Source organism: Procambarus clarkii, chromosome 13 (assembly GCF_040958095.1).
Source record: "Procambarus clarkii isolate CNS0578487 chromosome 13, FALCON_Pclarkii_2.0, whole genome shotgun sequence".
Classification (NCBI taxonomy): domain Eukaryota; kingdom Metazoa; phylum Arthropoda; class Malacostraca; order Decapoda; family Cambaridae; genus Procambarus; species Procambarus clarkii.
Window position 1 is genome coordinate 27,112,119 of NC_091162.1, and position 20,481 is coordinate 27,132,599.

Below are 20,481 nucleotides of genomic sequence, written 5' to 3' on the forward strand. Positions count from 1 at the left end.
TTATGAGTCCCCTGTGGCTGGTTAAGGGGGGTTATGAGTGCCCTGTGGCTGGTTAAGGGGGGTTATGAGTCCCCTGTGGCTGGTTAAGGGGGGTTATAAGTCCGCTGTGGCTGGTTAAGGGGGGTTATGAGTCCCCTGTGGCTGGTTAAGGGGGGTTATGAGTCCCCTGTGGCTGGTTAAGGGGGGTTATGAGTCCCCTGTAGCTGGTTAAGGAGGGTTATGAGTCCCCTGTGGCTGGTTAAGGGGGGTTATGAGTGCCTTGTGGCTGGTTAAGGGGGGTTATGAGTGCCCTGTGGCTGGTTAAGGGGGGTTATGAGTGCCCTGTGGCTGGTTAAGGGGGGTTATGAGTCCCCTGTGGCTGGTTAAGGGGGGTTATGAGTCCCCTGTGGGTGGTTAAGGGGGGTTATGAGTCCCCTGTGGGTGGTTAAGGGGGGTTATGAGTCCCCTGTGGCTGGTTAAGGCGGGTTATGAGTCCCCTGTGGGTGGTTAAGGGGGGTTATGAGTGCCCTGTGGCTGGTTAAGGGGGGTTATGAGTCCCCTGTGGGTGGTTAAGGGGGGTTATGAGTGCCCTGTGGCTGGTTAAGGGGGGTTATGAGTCCCCTGTGGCTGGTTAAGGGGGGTTATGAGTCCCCTGTGGGTGGTTAAGGGGGGTTATGAGTGCCCTGTGGCTGGTTAGGATTTTAAGCCGGACTATTAATGTGAATTATGTAAATAAGAAAAAATCTGGTGGTGATGATTGTAGCAACACAACTGTTGTGTCCTTCCCTCTACACGTGTCTGTCCTTCCCTCTACACGTGTCAGTCCTTCCCTCTACACGTGTCTGTCCTTCCCTCTACACGTGTCTGTCCTTCCCTCTACACGTGTCTGTCCTTCCCTCTACACTTGTCAGTCCTTCCCTCTACACGTGTCAGTCCTTCCCTCTACACGTGTCTGTCTTTCCCTCTACACGTGTCTGTCCTTCCCTCTACACGTGTCAGTCCTTCCCTCTACACGTGTCTGTCCTTCCCTCTACACGTGTCTGTCCTTCCCTCTACACTTGTCAGTCCTTCCCTCTACACGTGTCAGTCCTTCCCTCTACACGTGTCTGTCCTTCCCTCTACACGTGTCTGTCCTTCCCTCTACACGTGTCAGTCCTTCCCTCTACACGTGTCTGTCCTTCCCTCTACACGTGTCTGTCCTTTCCTCTACACGTGTCTGTCCTTCCCTCTACACGTGTCTGTCCTTCCCTCTACACGTGTCTGTCCTTCCCTCTACACGTGTCTGTCCTTCCCTCTACACGTGTCTGTCCTTCCCTCTACACGTGTCAGTCCTTCCCTCTACACGTGTCTGTCCTTCCCTCTACACGTGTCTGTCCTTCCCTCTACACGTGTCAGTCCTTCCCTCTACACGTGTCTGTCCTTCCCTCTACACGTGTCAGTCCTTCCCTCTACACGTGTCAGTCCTTCCCTCTACACGTGTCTGTCCTTCCCTCTACACGTGTCAGTCCTTCCCTCTACACGTGTCTGTCCTTCCCTCTACACGTGTCTGTCCTTCCCTCTACACGTGTCTGTCCTTCCCTCTACACGTGTCAGTCCTTCCCTCTACACGTGTCTGTCCTTCCCTCTACACGTGTCTGTCTTTCCCTCTACACGTGTCTGTCCTTCCCTCTACACGTGTCTGTCCTTCCCTCTACACGTGTCTGTCCTTCCCTCTACACGTGTCTGTCCTTCCCTCTACACGTGTCAGTCCTTCCCTCTACACGTGTCTGTCCTTCCCTCTACACGTGTCTGTCCTTCCCTCTACACGTGTCTGTCTTTCCCTCTACACGTGTCAGTCCTTCCCTCTACACGTGTCTGTCCTTCCCTCTACACGTGTCTGTCCTTCCCTCTACACGTGTCTGTCTTTCCCTCTACACGTGTCAGTCCTTCCCTCTACACGTGTCAGTCCTTCCCTCTACACGTGTCAGTCCTTCCCTCTACACGTGTCTGTCTTTCCCTCTACACGTGTCAGTCCTTCCCTCTACACGTGTCTGTCCTTCCCTCTACACGTGTCTGTCCTTCCCTCTACACGTGTCTGTCTTTCCCTCTACACGTGTCTGTCCTTCCCTCTACACGTGTCTGTCCTTCCCTCTACACGTGTCTGTCCTTCCCTCTACACGTGTCTGTCCTTCCCTCTACACGTGTCTGTCCTTCCCTCTACACGTGTCTGTCTTTCCCTCTACACGTGTCTGTCCTTCCCTCTACACGTGTCTGTCCTTCCCTCTACACGTGTCTGTCCTTCCCTCTACACGTGTCTGTCCTTCCCTCTACACGTGTCAGTCCTTCCCTCTACACGTGTCTGTCCTTCCCTCTACACGTGTCAGTCCTTCCCTCTACATGTGTCAGTCCTTCCCTCTACACGTGTCTGTCCTTCCCTCTACACGTGTCCGTCCTTCCCTCTACACGTGTCAGTCCTTCCCTCTACACGCTGCTGACGGCTGTGGACTCTTGTCCTCTTGCTCCACACATTCCTCTCTATACTCAACTTGGAACTTTTCATGAATTTGTTCAATTTTTGTTTAATATATAGTATGAAGGATACCCGGCGGTGTCCGGGACAATCGGTCTCTCACGCCTCCATTACTACCCTCATCTTCCGGCCCCTCATATTTTTATCCCCCTCTTCTCCCTCTCTCTAACCTCCAAACTCAAACTGACAAACAGTTTCATTTAAATATATATTCAGAAGAGGGTATCCGGCTACATCCGGGTCTCTTCCCTCCCCTTCCTCACCCCCTTCTTCACCCCATCTCCCCCTAGGACAACCGTTCCCTTTCCCTTGGTTCCCTCCATCTCGTTCATACCCATTTCCCCCTCTTCCCCTTCTCTCAGTGCTTCTATTAAGAAGCACTGGAAACTTGGACCACTGTGACTAAGTGAAGGTTTTAAGGGTTGTGTGGGCTTGTGGCGGTTGTAAAGGTTGTAATATTTTTCGTTTCTAAGAGTTCTGGGGTTACCTGGTTTGTGGGATTGTTGTAAACATGGAGGATCAGCCGGGTTGTGACTCCTGTGAAGGCTGAGAGATTTCACTTACCACAGCTCCAGGTATATATAACTCACTATTTTCTGTACAACATGATCCTCCAATCAATTCACAACCAAATACCCCGTTACTGTTGTGTAAACAGAGGCAAACAGTTAAGGATTGGCATCTAGACAAACCTCCCAGACCAGGATTCAAACCCAGATCAGAGTATTGGTGATGTGCAGGGCGGGTATCCTGCCACTGCACCACTGAGGACTTGGGTAGTTTTTAAGGAGTGTGTGCTTGTGGTGAGTTTTAGGGGTTGTAAGTTTTTGTTGTGCATTTTAAAATTCTGTGTTCTTTTGATTTTTAAGGGTTGATGCTTTTGAAATTTTAAGGGGGTTTTGGGGCTTGTGAAAGTTGTAAAGGCAGTGATAGCTTGTGGTGGTTGTAAGTGTGACTCTCAAAGTTGAGTCACACCTCAGTTAAAGTCAGGCAAGCCAGAGTCGTGACAACACCGGTGAGCTCCGTACAAGTACCTGCACCGACTACATTTAAGAACACTAATCAATAAACACTTGTGAAATAAAAGGACACTTATATCAGACATTTTAACAAGGAGAGCTCAATCCAGAATGTAGCACTGGTGGCAGTGGTGGGATTGAGGCCTCTGTAAAGTAGACTTTAAAATATAATCCAACATATAATTCGTAAGTGGTTATAGATGAACATTTTTCTTCTGCATAGAGACATGTTGAAACTGTTTCTAAGGTGTACATCCTGCCTGCCTGCTTCAGGGACGTCTCGTAGGTACCAGACCTAGGAGACCAAACATGGACACTACAGGCTCATTAAATTGTCCGAGGTACAAAAGTAAATGTCAGTTCTGAGCATGAATTTAGAGGTTTGATGCAGTTTAGAGGAAAGATATGAGGTGGTGGGCTCTTGTCACAGTTATAGTTTAGGGAGATTGTGTGGTCTGTGAGGGTTACGACGTGTTCAGGGATTGTTGTGGTTCATTCTCATCGAACCTGCGGAGAACCGGCAGCATGTATTGATTACTATCACAAGAGAGTACCTCACATATATGCAATGTACACCGACAGTTACACTTCTTTGTCTATATATACTTAATCAATAAATAATGGAAATTAAAGGTAACTACTGGCTGTAACCAAGGCAGTTTGTTTCTTTATTGATGTGGGTGTAAATGAAGCAGCAGTTCACACAAGAGGCTCACCGCCCTCCACCGGTACACCCTCAGTGGATGACGTACCTTTTCTGCAGATGTAGTCACCGGGAGAGAAGAGAACTGGTCGGAGGTGTAGCACCAGTTCACACAAGAAGCCCGCCTCCGTGTTCTGGAAGATCTCCACTCTCTTGAGTGTGTCCAGGTGGACGTGAATAGCCATCTCAGCCTTGAGCTTGTCTGGGGTTGGGAGAAAGCAAGATTGTAGTGAGGTGGGGCTCTGAGGCAGACCTACACTTGTGTTAACCTCTCACAGCACACTTACACACCATCATCAACCTCTCACAACACACACACTCACACACCATGGACGGGGCCTGGTAGCCTGGTGGATAGCACGCAGGACTCGTAATTCTGTGGTGCGTGTTCGATTCCCGCACCAGGCAGAAACAAATGGGCCAAGTTTCTTTCACCCTGAATGTCCCTGTTACCTAGCAGTAAATAGGTACCTGGAAGTTAGTCAGCTGTCACGGGCTGCTTCCTGGGGTGTGTGTGGTGTGGGAACAAAAGTAGTAAACAGTTGATTGACAGTTGAGAGGTGGGCCGAAAGAGCAAAGCTCAACCCCCGCAAACACAACTAAGTGAAAAAACTAGGTGAATACATTGGATTGGAGAACTGGAATTGGAAACAAACATGGCAGAGAGCAGACGTAACACAGATGGAGGAGGACAGGATGTCTCACTTGAGGAGGCATTCTGTCAAATGTGGAGTGAAATCAGAATGGAACTATGGGTAATGAGGGAAAAGGTAGCCAACCTGCAAGATGAACTGATCGTGGCAAGGGAGGAGATTAAAATCCTGAAAGAGAATCCCCAATATCAGCCATGAACCAGCCCTCAGGAAGATGGTAATGTATCTATAGAAGGGACTTCTACATTACAACCCTCATTTGCAGACATACTTAGAAGGACCCCGGAACTTGGCTCTGCAGTACAGGAAATTGTCATGAAATTTGCTACTTCTCAGGAAGCAGCATGATGCACTAGCCGACTGATAGAAAGGAAAAGAGCAGTAGTCGTAGTGGGTATTAAGGAGCAAATAGGGGCCACTCCAAGGGTGAGGAGAGATATGGACAAAGCACAGTCAAAGAGATCCTTGAAGGAGTACCGATGGAGGGGAAATAACTGAATATAGAAAAGGTTTTCAGGCTTGACCGGTACAACAAGGACAAAGATCGATTGATAAAAGTAGTTTTCAAAAGCGAGAACTCAAAAGAGGAAATTTTAGCAAAGAAGAGCAGCCTACTAAATGTGCCGAAGTTCAAAAAGGTATTTCTGCAGAGGGATATGACCAGGTAGGAGAGACAGAGGGCAGCAGCAGCAAGGAAAGAGCATAATGAGAGGGGAAAGGAATCAGGGAACCACAACCCAGAACCCTACGATCCCAGAAGGGAGTGGGGAACCCTCCACAGGCAATTCAACAGCCCCAGTGAGAGGAGGATCACACCCATCTCCCAACCAATAGAAGCCCTACCTGCCTCAGTCCCTACACTCCTTCACCACCCTAAGCCCTCCCTTCTCCCCCACCCCTCTTTCCCCTCCCTCCTCCCCCACTCACCTAAGCTGTCCCTTCTCTACCCTCCCCCCCAAGCCCTCTTTCCTCTCCCTCTCCCTCAAGCTCTTCTTTCTCCCCCGCCCCCCTCAAGCCCTCCTTTCTCCCCCACCCCCAAGCCCTCCCTCCTACCCCTTTTCCCCAAACCCCCTTTTCTCCCCATCCCACCAAACCCTCCCTTCTCCCCATACCCCCAAACCCTCCCTTCTCCCCTACCCCCTCCAAGCCCTCACTTTGCCCCTACCCTCTCCAAATCAGATCCTCCCAGCCCCCCCCCACAACCCAGGTCCCTCTCACTCTCAGCTCCCATCACGACCCAGGGCTACCCCTTCCCCTTCCCCATCCTAGACCCTCCATGTTTATCTACTCCAGTGGAATCAACAGAAACTGTGGACGGACAGAAAAGAGTCAGCTTCAAGGTGATGTACATGAACATAGATGGGATTACAAGCAAGGCGAGTGAATTTAGGGAAAGAATACAAGAAGTAAACCCAGATGTAATTGGAATCACGAAACCAAAACTCTCAGGAATCATAACAAATACGATGTTCCCCCAGGATTACACTGTAATAAGGAAAGGGAGGGAGGGTAAGGGAGGAGGCAGAGTGGCCTACTCATGAGAAAGGAATGGAGATTCAAGGAGATGGTTATCCCAGGCTGTGAAGGGTTTAGACACTACATAACAGGCACCATGACGATGGGAGGACCTAGAGTAGATGTAGCGGTGATATATAACCCTCTACCAAATGACAGAAGACCCAGGCAAGAGTATGACAGAAACAACATGGCCCCCCCCTTGGGAATGAGCGATCATAGTGTGCTGGTCTTTGAGTACCTGCTAGAGCTAGGATTTATCTCCCCCCAAAAAAGAATTAAGAAACAAGGGGCTGGCGTACCGAAAGAGAAATTATGAAGAGATGAGAAAATTCCTAAGGAATATACCATGGGACACAGAACTCAGAACTAGGTTCATACAAGACATTATGGATAATGTCCCCCAAAAGTGTTAGAAGGCAGTAAACAGGTTTATCTCGTCCCAAAAGGAAAAAACGGAGAAGCAAAAGAAGAATCCGTGGTTTAATAGGGAATGTACAGAAGCAAAGGAACTGAACAAAAGGGCGTGGAGGAACTTTCGAAATAACAGAACACCAGAAAGTAGAGAGAAATACCAGAGAACCAGGAATGAGTATGTTTCATTAGAAGGGAATGCCACTGTACATGCAACATTTGCAGAAATGCTGAGAAAGAGCTCAGAAGCAATATCCCCAGTGAAGGAAGTATCCATGAAAGCAGCTACCTCACAGGAAGCAGCAAGATGCACTAGTCAGCTGCTGGAAAGAAAAAGATCAGTGGTGGCAGTGGGCATTAAAAAGCAGGAAGGCTCCAGTAGGACAGAATGGCATGGTAAGGACAGCTTCTGTAGCTAGCAAGAACGGATCCAGACTACTAATCATGAGAGACTTCAAGATAGTAGTAGTCATATATACCCGCCCCCCCCAAATGACAGAAGACCCAGACAGGAATATGATAGAAACAACATTAATATACCATTAAAAACAACTATAAATTTAATAGAGCAAACAGCTTCTGTAGTTAGCAAGAATGGATCTAGAGTACTAATCATGAGAGACTTCAACTACTGGAAGATAGATTGGGAGAACAGAGACTCAAATGGAGGACCAGACACGTGTAGAGCTAAGCTTCTGGACGTGGCAACAAGAAACTTTTAAGCCAACACATCAAAGGACCAACCAGAATGAGAGATGAACCACCCATGTTTGATTGGATATTTATTCTAAATGAATCGGATATAAGGGAAGTCAAGTTGGACGCCCCCCTTGGGAATGAGCGATCATAGTGTGCTGGTCTTTGAGTACCTGCTAGAGCTAGGATTTATCTCCCCCAAAAAAAGAATTAAGAAACAAGGGGCTGGCATACCGAAAGAGAAATTATGAAGAGATGAGAAAATTCCTAAGGAATATACCATGGGACACAGAACTCAGAACTAGGTTTGTACAAGACATGATGGATAATGTCCCCCAAAAGTGTCAGAAGGCAGTAAACAGGTTTATCTCGTCCCAAAAGGAAAAAACCGAGAAGCAAAACAAGAATCCGTGGTTTAATAGGGAATGTACAGAAGCAATGGAACTGAACAAAAGGACGTGGAGGAACTTCCGAAATAACAGAACACCAGAAAGCAGAGAGAAATACCAGAGACCCAGGAATGAGTATGTTAGTGTGAGAAAAGGAGCAGAGAAAAAGTATGAAAATGATGAAGCAAATAAAGCCAAGACCGAACCAAAGCCGCTCCACACTCACATCAGGAGGAAACCAACAGTGAAAGAACGAGCAATGAAACTTAGAACGGGTGTGGACAAGTACACAGAGAATGACAGTGAGGTGTGTGAAGAACTCAACAAGATATTCCAGAAGGTCTTCCTCTTCAGGTGAAAAAGGCTGTTGGCTCCAGACGGTATCTCACCATGGATATTGAAAGAGTGTGTAAAGAATGAGTGTGTGAGCGAAGAGGCACTTTGCTTGTCACTCTCCATAGTGTATAGTAGGTCACTGGAGATTAGAGACCTACCAGAAATATGGAAAACGGCGAATGTGGTCCCAATATACAAAAAGGGTGACAGACAAGAGGCACTGAACTACAGGCCAGTGTCCTTAAATTGTATACCATGCAAGGTGATGGAGAAGATTATGAGAAAAAACCTGGTAACACATCTGGAGAGAAGGGACTTGGTGACAAACCACCAACACGGGTTCAGAGAGGATAACTCTTGCCTTACTGGCTTAATTGACTTCTACGATCCGGTGACAAAGATTAAGCAAGAAAGAGAAGTATGGGCGGACTGCATTTTCTTTGACTGTCGGAAAGCCTTTGACACAATATTCCTTAAGAGGCTGGTACATAAGTTGGAGAAACTGGCAAGAGTAACTGATAGGATGCTCCTGTGGATAAGGGAGTACCCAAGCAATATGAAGCAGAGAGTTACAGTGAGGGGTGAGACCCCAGATTGGCGTGAAATCATCAGTGGAGTCCCACAGGGCTCTGTACTCGGTCCTATCCTGTTTCTGATATACGTAAATGATCTCCAAGAGGGTATAGACTTATTCCTCTCGATGTTTGCTGGTGATGTCAAAATTATGAGAAGGATTAAGACAAAGGAAGACACCTTGAGGCTTCAAGAAGAACTGGACAAACTGAATGAATGGTCCAACAAAAGATTGCTAGAGTTTAACCCAAGCAAATGTAATGTAATGAAGATAGGTGTAGGGAGCAGGAGGCCAGATACAAGGTATAATTTGGGAGATAAAATTCTTCAAGAATCACAGAAAGAAAGAGACCTGGGGGTTGATATCACGCCAGACCTGTTCCCTGAAGCCCATATCAAGTGGATAAGATCAGCGGCATATGCCAGGTGGGTTAACATAGAACGGTCGTGTAAGAAATGGAAGAAACTTGTGTAAGGAATCATTTAGAACTTTGCATAATACATATGTCAGACCAATCCTGTAGTATGCAGCTCCAGCATGGAGTCCATATCTAGTCAAGCATAAGACTAAACTCGGAAAGGTTCAAATGTTTGTCACCAGACTAGTATCAGAACTGAGGGGTATGAGCTACAAGGTGATACTACGGGAATTAAACCTCACGTCGCTGGAAGACAGAAGAGTTAGAGGAGGACATGATCACTACATACAAGATTATCAAAGGAATTGATAGGGCAGATAAAGACAGTGTATTTATCACAAGGGGCACACGCACTAGGGAACACAAGTGGAGAGTATGTGCCCAAGTGAGTCATAGAGACATTAGAATTTTTATTTAGTGTCAGAGTCGTTGACAAATGGAATGCATTAGGAAGTGATGTGGTGGAGGCTGAATCCATACACAGTTTTAAGTGTATATATGATAGAACCCAATAGGCTCAGGAGCCTGTACATCAGTTGATTGACGGTTGAGGGGCGGGACCAAAGAGCCAGAGCTCAACCCCCACAAGCACAACTAGGTGAGTACACACTATCATCAACCTCTCATGTGCCATTATTAACTTCTCAGGTCCCACACACTACCATGCATCATCAACGAGCCAAAATTGAACATCTCTGTTGTTATTCACATATGAATAAAAAGACTGCAGACCCTAATGCACGTGCCGCTCTTGGCTCCCTGGCCCCAGACGGCCCCGAGTCACTGAGAGGAGGGAGGCCACTCTCCGTGGGACTATACAGAGTGGAGCAGAGTCAGAGGTCCTGGTGAAGACCTCTTGTGCACCTCCCTCGTCCTCAGCTACACAGGTGGTGGAGCCAGGTGGCCCGCACTCTGTGTTGTGTGGTGTGGCAGTCCCCGCACTCTGTGTTGTGTGGTGTGGTAGTCCCCGCACTCTGTGTTGTGTGGTGTGGTAGTCCCCGCACTCTGTGTTGTGTGGTGTGGTAGTCCCCGCACTCTGTGTTGTGTGGTGTGGCAGTCCTCGCACTCTGTGTTGTGTGGTGTGGCAGTCCCCGCACTCTGTGTTGTGTGGTGTGGTAGTCCCCGCACTCTGTGTTGTGTGGTGTGGTAGTCCCCGCACTCTGTGTTGTGTGGTGTGGTAGTCCCCGCACTCTGTGTTGTGTGGTGTGGCAGTCCCCGCACTCTGTGTTGTGTGGTGTGGTAGTCCCCGCACTCTGTGTTGTGTGGTGTGGCAGTCCCCGCACTCTGTGTTGTGTGGTGTGGCAGTCCTCGCACTCTGTGTTGTGTGGTGTGGTAGTCCCCGCACTCTGTGTTGTGTGGTGTGGCAGTCCCCGCACTCTGTGTTGTGTGGTGTGGTAGTCCCCGCACTCTGTGTTGTGTGGTGTGGCAGTCCCCGCACTCTGTGTTGTGTGGTGTGGCAGTCCTCGCACTCTGTGTTGTGTGGTGTGGCAGTCCCCGCACTCTGTGTTGTGTGGTGTGGCAGTCCCCGCACTCTGTGTTGTGTGGTGTGGCAGTCCCCGCACTCTGTGTTGTGTGGTGTGGTAGTCCCCGCACTCTGTGTTGTGTGGTGTGGTAGTCCCCGCACTCTGTGTTGTGTGGTGTGGTAGTCCCCGCACTCTGTGTTGTGTGGTGTGGCAGTCCCCGCACTCTGTGTTGTGTGGTGTGGTAGTCCCCGCACTCTGTGTTGTGTGGTGTGGCAGTCCCCGCACTCTGTGTTGTGTGGTGTGGCAGTCCTCGCACTCTGTGTTGTGTGGTGTGGCAGTCCCCGCACTCTGTGTTGTGTGGTGTGGCAGTCCCCGCACTCTGTGTTGTGTGGTGTGGTAGTCCCCGCACTCTGTGTTGTGTGGTGTGGCAGTCCCCGCACTCTGTGTTGTGTGGTGTGGCAGTCCTCGCACTCTGTGTTGTGTGGTGTGGCAGTCCCCGCACTCTGTGTTGTGTGGTGTGGCAGTCCCCGCACTCTGTGTGGTGTGGTGTGGCAGTCCCCGCACTCTGTGTGGTGTGGTGTGGCAGTCCCCGCACTCTGGCCTCGGGAAGTACGGTGACTACCATGCCCAGTGCTCACACCACACTCACTGTCCCTCACACCACACTCACCGTCCCTCACACCACACTCACAGTCCCTCACACCACACTCACTGTCCCTCACACCACACTCACTGTCCCTCACACTACACTCACAGTCCCTCACACCACACTCACCATCCCTCACACCACACTCACTGTCCCTCACACCACACTCACCGTCCCTCACACCACACTCACTGTCCCTCACACCACACTCACCGTCCCTCACACCACACTCACTGTCCCTCACACCACACTCACAGTTCCTCACACCACACTCACAGTTCCTCACACCACACTCACAGTTCCTCACACCACACTCACTGTCCATCACACCACACTCACAGTTCCTCACACCACACTCACAGTCCCTCACACCACACTCACAGTCCCTCACACCACACTCACTGTCCCTCACACCACACTCACTGTCCCTCACACCACACTCACAGTCCCTCACACCACACTCACAGTCCCTCACACCACACTCACCATCCCTCACACCACACTCACCATCCCTCACACCACACTCACCGTCCCTCACACCACACTCACAGTCCCTCACACCACACTCACCATCCCTCACACCACACTCACCATCCCTCACACCACACTCACCATCCCTCACACCACACTCACCGTCCCTCACACCACACTCACTGTCCCTCACACCACACTCACAGTTCCTCACACCACACTCACTGTCCCTCACACCACACTCACTGTCCCTCACACCACACTCACCGTCCCTCACACCACACTCACTGTCCCTCACACCACACTCACAGTTCCTCACACCACACTCACAGTTCCTCACACCACACTCACAGTTCCTCACACCACACTCACTGTCCATCACACCACACTCACAGTTCCTCACACCACACTCACAGTCCCTCACACCACACTCACAGTCCCTCACACCACACTCACTGTCCCTCACACCACACTCACTGTCCCTCACACCACACTCACAGTCCCTCACACCACACTCACAGTCCCTCACACCACACACACCATCCCTCACACCACACTCACCATCCCTCACACCACACTCACCGTCCCTCACACCACACTCACAGTCCCTCACACCACACTCACCATCCCTCACACCACACTCACCATCCCTCACACCACACTCACCATCCCTCACACCACACTCACCGTCCCTCACACCACACTCACTGTCCCTCACACCACACTCACAGTCCCTCACACCACACTCACAGTCCCTCACACCACACTCACCATCCCTCACACCACACTCACCATCGCTCACACCACACTCACCATCCCTCACACCACACTCACCGTCCCTCACACCACACTCACTGTCCCTCACACCACACTCACAATCCCTCACACCACACTCACAGTTCCTCACACCACACTCACAGTCCCTCACACCACACTCACAGTCCCTCACACCACACTCACAGTCCCTCACACCACACTCACAGTCCCTCACACCACACTCACCGTCCCTCACACCACACTCACTGTCCCTCACACCACACTCACAGTCCCTCACACCACACTCACAGTCCCTCACACCACACTCACAGTCCCCTCACACCACACTCACAGTCCCTCACACCAAACTTACTATCCCTCACACCACACTCACAGTCCCTCACACGACACTCACTGTCCCTCACACCACACTCACAGTCCCTCACACCACACTCACTGTCCCTCACACCACACTCACTGTCCCTCACACCACACTCACTGTCCCTCACACCACACTCACTGTCCCTCACACCACACTCACCGTCCCTCACACCACACTCACTGTCCCTCACACCACACTCACAGTCCCTCACACCACACTCACAGTTCCTCACACCACACTCACAGTCCCTCACACCACACTCACAGTCCCCTCACACCACACTCACAGTCCCTCACACCACACTCACAGTCCCTCACACCACACTCACCGTCCCTCACACCACACTCACTGTCCCTCACACCACACTCACAGTCCCTCACACCACACTCACAGTCCCTCACACCACACTCACAGTCCCCTCACACCACACTCACAGTCCCTCACACCAAACTTACTATCCCTCACACCACACTCACAGTCCCTCACACGACACTCACTGTCCCTCACACCACACTCACAGTCCCTCACACCACACTCACTGTCCCTCACACCACACTCACTGTCCCTCACACCACACTCACTGTCCCTCACACCACACTCACTGTCCCTCACACCACACTCACTGTCCCTCACACCACACTTACTGTCCCTCACACCACACTCACTGTCCCTCACACCACACTCACTGTCCCTCACACCACACTTACTGTCCCTCACACCACACTCACTGTCCCTCACACCACACTCACTGTCCCTCACACCACACTTACTGTCCCTCACACCACACTCACTGTCCCTCACACCACACTCACTGTCCCTCACACCACACTCACTGTCCCTCACACCACACTCACTGTCCCTCACACCACACTTACTGTCCCTCACACCACACTCACTGTCCCTCACACCACACTCACTGTCCCTCACACCTGACTGACCTGGTAAACACCTGACTGACCTGGTGAACAACTGACTGACCTGGTAAACACCTGACTGACCTGGTAAACACCTGACTGACCTGGTGAACAACTGACTGACCTGGTAAACACCTGACTGACCTGGTAAACAGCTGACTGACCTGGTGAACACCTGACTGACCTGGTAAACACCTGACTGACCTGGTAAACACCTGACTGACCTGGTAAACACCTGACTGACCTGGTAAACAGCTGACAGCCTTCTCCTCGTCCGAGCACTTCTGGGTCAGCCATAGGTAGTCAAACCACTTGATGACCTTGGCCTGGAGGTGCGCCGGCACTCTGCGCATGCGCATGTATGTCTTGACCCCGTCCAGTTTGGCTGCAGGGGAGAGGAAGACATGTGTGTTACTGCTGGCATAACCACGTGTGTAATGGGGGCTATTACCACATGGGTAATGGTGGGCATAACCACGTGGGTAATGGGGGTATAACCACGTGTGTAATGGGGGCTATTACCACATGGGTAATGGTGGGTATAACCACGTGGGTAATGGGGGTATAACCACGTGTGTAATGGGGGCTATTACCACATGGGTAATGGTGGGTATAACCACGTGGGTAATGGGGGTATAACCACGTGTGTAATGGGGGCTATTACCACATGGGTAATGGTGGGTATAACCACGTGGGTAATGGGGGCAATTACCACATGGGTAATGGTGGGTATAACCACGTGGGTAATGGTGGGTATAACCACGTGGGTAATGGGGGTATAACCACGTGGGTAATGGTGGGCATAACCACGTGGGTAATGGGGGTATAACCACGTGGGTAATGGTGGGTATAACCATGTGGGTAATGGTGGGTATAACCACGTGGGTAATGGGGGTATAACCACGTGTGTAATGGTGGGTATAACCATGTGGGTAATGGGGGTATAACCACGTGTGTAATGGTGGGTATAACCATGTGGGTAATGGGGGTATAACCACGTGTGTAATGGTGGGTATAACCATGTGGGTAATGGGGGTATAACCACGTGCATCCCGCTTTCGCACAAGACAGCACATATATGACTTAATGCTTAAAGTCAATATGTTGAATATGAATTAGTACATATGTGGTATATTCCCAGTTACATTTTTTCCAAAGCCAAAACTCTTCCTCGCGTTCCAATTTACGTCTCACAGTACTCGTCCATCGCCATAGACAGCAGAATAGTCGTGATTGGTTCAATTACAATGAAAATTGTAGTTTTCAGGTCCCAAATGGGTTGTGAAATTTACCTGCTATTGTCCATGCTCTTAGACTATTACAGATCAGATACATCCTATTGAAGTTTCGTGGGTTTGAGAAATATCAGTTGTTCTTAGTAAATTATAATAAGCACTATAAATTATTACATAGAATAATAGTGCTTCATCAATCAACATTATATACACTAGTTTGTGCTTTAAAAGTCTTTAAAAAATATATATAAAGAATATATTAAAATATATATAAAGAATATAGAATTTTGTCACACGCATCGAAAATGCACTAGAAAAGACGCTGGACCGACTTCTAACTAAATTCTTTACACAAATAACACAACCCACCCCTGAGGCTGACCCAACAGACATCCCATCAACAGCTACAGACACTCACATCCGCCCAAACAAAGCCACCATTGCTGGACACACATTGTTTGAACAGATGATAGAAAAACTCATAAATAACTCCCTAGCACGCCTTACCAAAATCATTCCCCAGGCTGACTTGCCACAAACCCCAACCGTCAGTACGAAGAGTAAGACTCAGCCCCCATCCACATCCAGGTATCCAACACGTACTACTACTGGCATGCCAAGGAAAACAGACACATCCACAACCCACACATCCTAAATGGCTCCCCTAACCTTCATGACTTGGAACGCAAAAAGCATTAAAACATCCCTCACAGAACTTAAACAATTCCTTTACTCATCCAAACCGAACTTAGCTTTCATAACCGAATCCTGGCTCACCCCTAAACAAAATCCTATTTTTAAAAACTTTCAGATGGAGAGACTGGACAGACCAAACCGTATGGGGGGGGGGGGGATTTTCCTCCTAACACGGAGTAACATGACATGTAAACCTGCAACACTTACACATTTTGTAAATGGTAAACTTGAAATTTTAGCATGCGTAATACCCTACAATGGTACACACATATCCTTTCTGGGTATATACAACCCTGGTGGCACAATAAATTTAAATGAACTAGAATTCTATCTAAACCAATTACGGCAACTGATCATTGTTACAGGTGATCTCAATGCTAACCACCCCACATGGAGTAGAGGTGCCCAAAATACTGCAGGCACCGATCTGTATAACTACTTAGACACTACACCATATACTCTTCTTTCGCCGCCCTACCTTGCAACCTACTTTAACTACAGAACCAATTATGAAGCCTCACTGGACATCTGCTTTGGCTCTGCACACTTTCAACATGAACTACAGTTTCATACTGGACCAGATATTGGAAGTGACCACAAACCTCTCATTATAAAATTTACTAACTTTCAGCCACCAGCCCACCCCCTAACGCTCCTTAAGAAACATTAAGCTACTAGATAAGAAAAAATAGGCTGATACTGTCTGTTTCCCAGACACAGACGAAGTAGACCCCAACACGCGACTGTCCACAATCACTTCGGCCATAAATTCTGCAGCCACCCAAATGTTCAAGAAAACTTCAGGACATAGGTCTAACCAACCACTGAAACCATATTGGTGGAACGCGGAATGTGCACGAACAGTCGCTTTACGCCGACGAGCCATACAAAAACAAAGACGTCAACCCTCCCTACAGAACTGGGTTAATCTCCGGCGGGCTACAGCAGAAGCCAAGAAAAGCATACTATCAGCAAAGCGAGCATCATGGGCAAAATTTTGTGATAGCCTCACACCCACTACGCCACATTCAAAAGTCTGGGCTACATTTAACAGCATTAAAGGTCGCCCAACATTCCCTTCGTTCCCCCTGATGATCAACAGTTCACTCTGTCAAACACCTCAGGAGCGTGCAAATGTTCTTCCTGAATGTCTTAAAGTTACCCTCTCAACACCCTTCTTTCATGCCCAAGAACTCCCCCTCAGACAAGAAATTGACCGTGCCATACTGCTACCCATGCCCGGCGTCGACAATATGTACACCTTAAGTGAGCTACAATTAGCCTTAACCCGCCTACCTCTTGGCAAGGCACCTGGAGAGGATGGAATTCCATATGAACTCATTAAACATCTTCCATCAACTGCACATAGTACTCTCCTAAACTATTACAACCTATGCTGGACTCACGGAAATATTCCCTCACAATGGCAGACCAGTATTATTCTTCCGTTCCTTAAACCAGGAAAAGACCCATCCCAACCTGCGTCATATAGACCTATTTCCCTACTATCATGTCTCAGTAAAGTCATGGAAAGACTAGTACATACTCGCCTTCAATGGTACCTGTCATGTTCACAGAAAATGGTACCATCCGTTTTCTGTGTGTGGTGGAGCAGACGCCAGAGAGAAGGTAAACAAGAGCACACAGGACGCTACCAGTTTGGAAGCAGCTAGTCAAGTAATTGTTTATATACGTATTAAAGTCAGTAACCAAGCGATGGCTTTATATCAACCCTACAACCAAGACTTCCTCAGTAACACACAAACACCACAGTACCTAGAATATAATAATATTATACCGTCACTCCAAGCTGGATTTAAACCGCAATGCTCCACACGTGATCAAATACTCTGCCTTGAACATGAAATCCGCACCTCTCTCAGAAGCAGCAAATTTTGTATTGTTCTCTACTTAGACCTCAAAGGAGCTTTTGATAGCATTCCTCATACTTGCCTCCTCGCAAAGCTTGCGCGTTTAGGCGTACAGGGAAGATTACTTTTATGGTTAAAATCCTATCTTACGAACAGGACCTCTAAAGTCTATATACAAGGCGAGTTTTCCGATGACATCACAATACAAACGGGTGTCCCGCAAGGCTCCATACTAAGCCCAACCGTTTTTGCTGCATTCTTAGCAGATTTGCCTAACACCCATCCTGTTAACCTCTCGGCGTACACCGACGACTTAACATTGTATTATTCAGACAATGCCTTACCTAATACAGTCTCAACAATGCAAACAGCACTTGACCACCTCATAGATTGGACACAACAATGGGGCCTTCAAGTTAGTACTACCGAAACCTGTTATCAAATTTTCACTAAAAAAAGCCTTGTTCATCTACCCACCCTCACAATACACAACACTCCCATCCAACACGTACGAGAACATAAATACCTTGGCATGCACTTAGACTCGCCCTCACTTACCTGGAAAGCACACATTCAACACCTTAAACAGACGACACAACCTCGACTCACCATACTTAAAGCCCTCACTGGCACCACCTGGGGAGCACACCATAAAATCCTGCTACGTTTCTATACAACCTACATTCGCAGCCAACTAGACTATTGTTGCCAAGCATATGCGTCGGCTGCGTCTACTAACCTACAGAGCCTCGAGGTCATACAAAACAATGCCATGCGACTTATATGTGGAGCAATGCGTTCCACTCCTATCCTCGGACTCTACGGGAAAACGGGCCTCACAAGCCTAGCCACCAGACGAGACATAATGTGTGCCAACTATCTGTCACTCTGTACCACTGCTCACCAGACACACCCATACAGATCAAAAATTAACCCAACAGTTAACCCACATAACCCCTGCTTACCAACCAATCACTCGCAACCTTTCCTCACACGGGCTACAAATAACCTCAATATAGACCTCTCCCTACTCCAAAACTGTGAAACCCAACTTCCTGTTCCCCCCATTCCACCTTGGCTTTATACAACTCCTAATACAGCAATACAACTCGAAGACAACATTCCCAAGTCTGCACCAAACTCAGCCATAGCCTCAGTCTTTGTCTCAACAATGAAAAATTGCTACCCAAATACCACAGCGATTTATACAGATGGGTCTCGCATCATCATGAACAACGTACCCTCGGTCACTAGCGCTGTATGGATACCGGAATACCATATCAAGCAGGGATGGCGGTTACCAAACCAACTATTTGTTTTCACAGCTGAATTATATGCCTTATACCAAGCTCTCCAAATAATCACATTACCAATCGGGACATATACAATCTGCAGTGACTCCAAGAGTGCGATTCAAGCAATTACGTACTCTTCAACAACGTGCAAGGAGTTTGTTTACCCATGCCTTCAACTTCTTCATGAACATCGATTGAACGGTTATGATACCTCTATCCAATGGGTCCCAGCACATTGTGGTATTCTCCATAATGAAATAGTAGATCAACTAGCCAAAGCAATGCACAACACACCTCACATTACCCGTCATCCAATTCCCCATGTTGCACGTTAAGGAGCCTTCAAAAATACCATCACTCAAGATTTTGCGACAAAATGGAAAACGTTATGCTCACCTTTGTACTATGGGTCCATTAAAAAGAAATGGGAAACTTGGAAACATGTCCGTTATAAAAGCAGAGAAATTGATGTAACGATGACCAGATTAAGGCTGGGACACACCAAGCTAGCAGCACACAGCTCTAAGTACAGAACAGACATCAACGAACTCTGTACTCACTGTCAGGTGCCTGAAACACTCGAACACTATCTCCTGCACTGCTTCCGACATTATAGTGCCAGAGTAAATTTCAAACAAGTACTTATCTCACTTAACAGACCCTTTACCATCGAGCATATATTAGGAGGAGGTGACCACTCGTTACAGGAACAATATCTAATATCCAACACACTGGCTAAATATCTCCAGTCGACCAACAAATTGGGTCACATCTGACCCGCGCCACATATATACCTGGCGCCTCCAACAGCTAAACACAGAACACAACTGCCTCGTGGCAGCACCAAGGATCAGCTGACGCCATACACACAACACCCCGCCCCACGGTGCGGCAAGTCTCCCTACAACACACACCTCTGTTGTAGTCACCGCTCCTCTGTCTACACCACAACACAACAAGCACCTTTGGCACTGTTACTATCCTCAACATGAAGGCGTCTGCCACCAGCAGTACTGGTGCAGTCATCAGGAGGGACGAACCCCTCATGCACACTGCACCTACTATCAAGAAGAAGAAGAAAGAATATATTGTAGGAACGTCAACAGAAAACGATGTTACGTTGGAATGTCTATGGGTAAACTACTGCAAACAGGATGGTATAGTGTCTGCTATCTACTGTAGGATGGGTATAGGGTCAACTACCACCTGTTAGGTGGGTATAGGGTCCACTACCACATGTTAGGTGGGTAAGGGGTCCATACCACTTGTAGGATGGGTCTGGGCCCAATAACTACCCATAGGATAGGTATGGGGTCCACTACCGCCTGCAGGATGGGTATGGGGGTCCACTACTGCCCACTGGATAGGTATATGTTCCACTTCCGCCCAAAGGATGTGTGTGGCGTCCACAATACCGACCAAAGGATGGGTATGGGGTCCACAATCACCCACAGGATGAAAATTGTGTCTACTACCGCCCATAGGATAAGTACGGGTTAACTTTTTATATATATATATACAAGAGTTGTTACATTCTTGTACTGCCA

At 48.6% G+C, this 20,481-nt stretch overlaps 1 protein-coding gene across 1 annotated transcript in view; it reads right to left on the reverse strand.

Annotated features, from left to right (window-relative positions):
• Positions 1–20,481, reverse strand: part of LOC123757101 (cyclic nucleotide-gated channel alpha-3) — a 402,346-nt gene that overhangs the window by 189,818 nt on the left and 192,047 nt on the right. Inside the window, exons 3-4 of the mRNA XM_069324046.1 lie at positions 14,082–14,222; positions 4,260–4,412 (exon numbers count right to left, since the gene is read on the reverse strand). Coding sequence (XP_069180147.1) covers positions 4,260–4,412; positions 14,082–14,222 — 294 coding nt within the window. The remainder of the gene's footprint in view (positions 1–4,259; positions 4,413–14,081; positions 14,223–20,481) is intronic.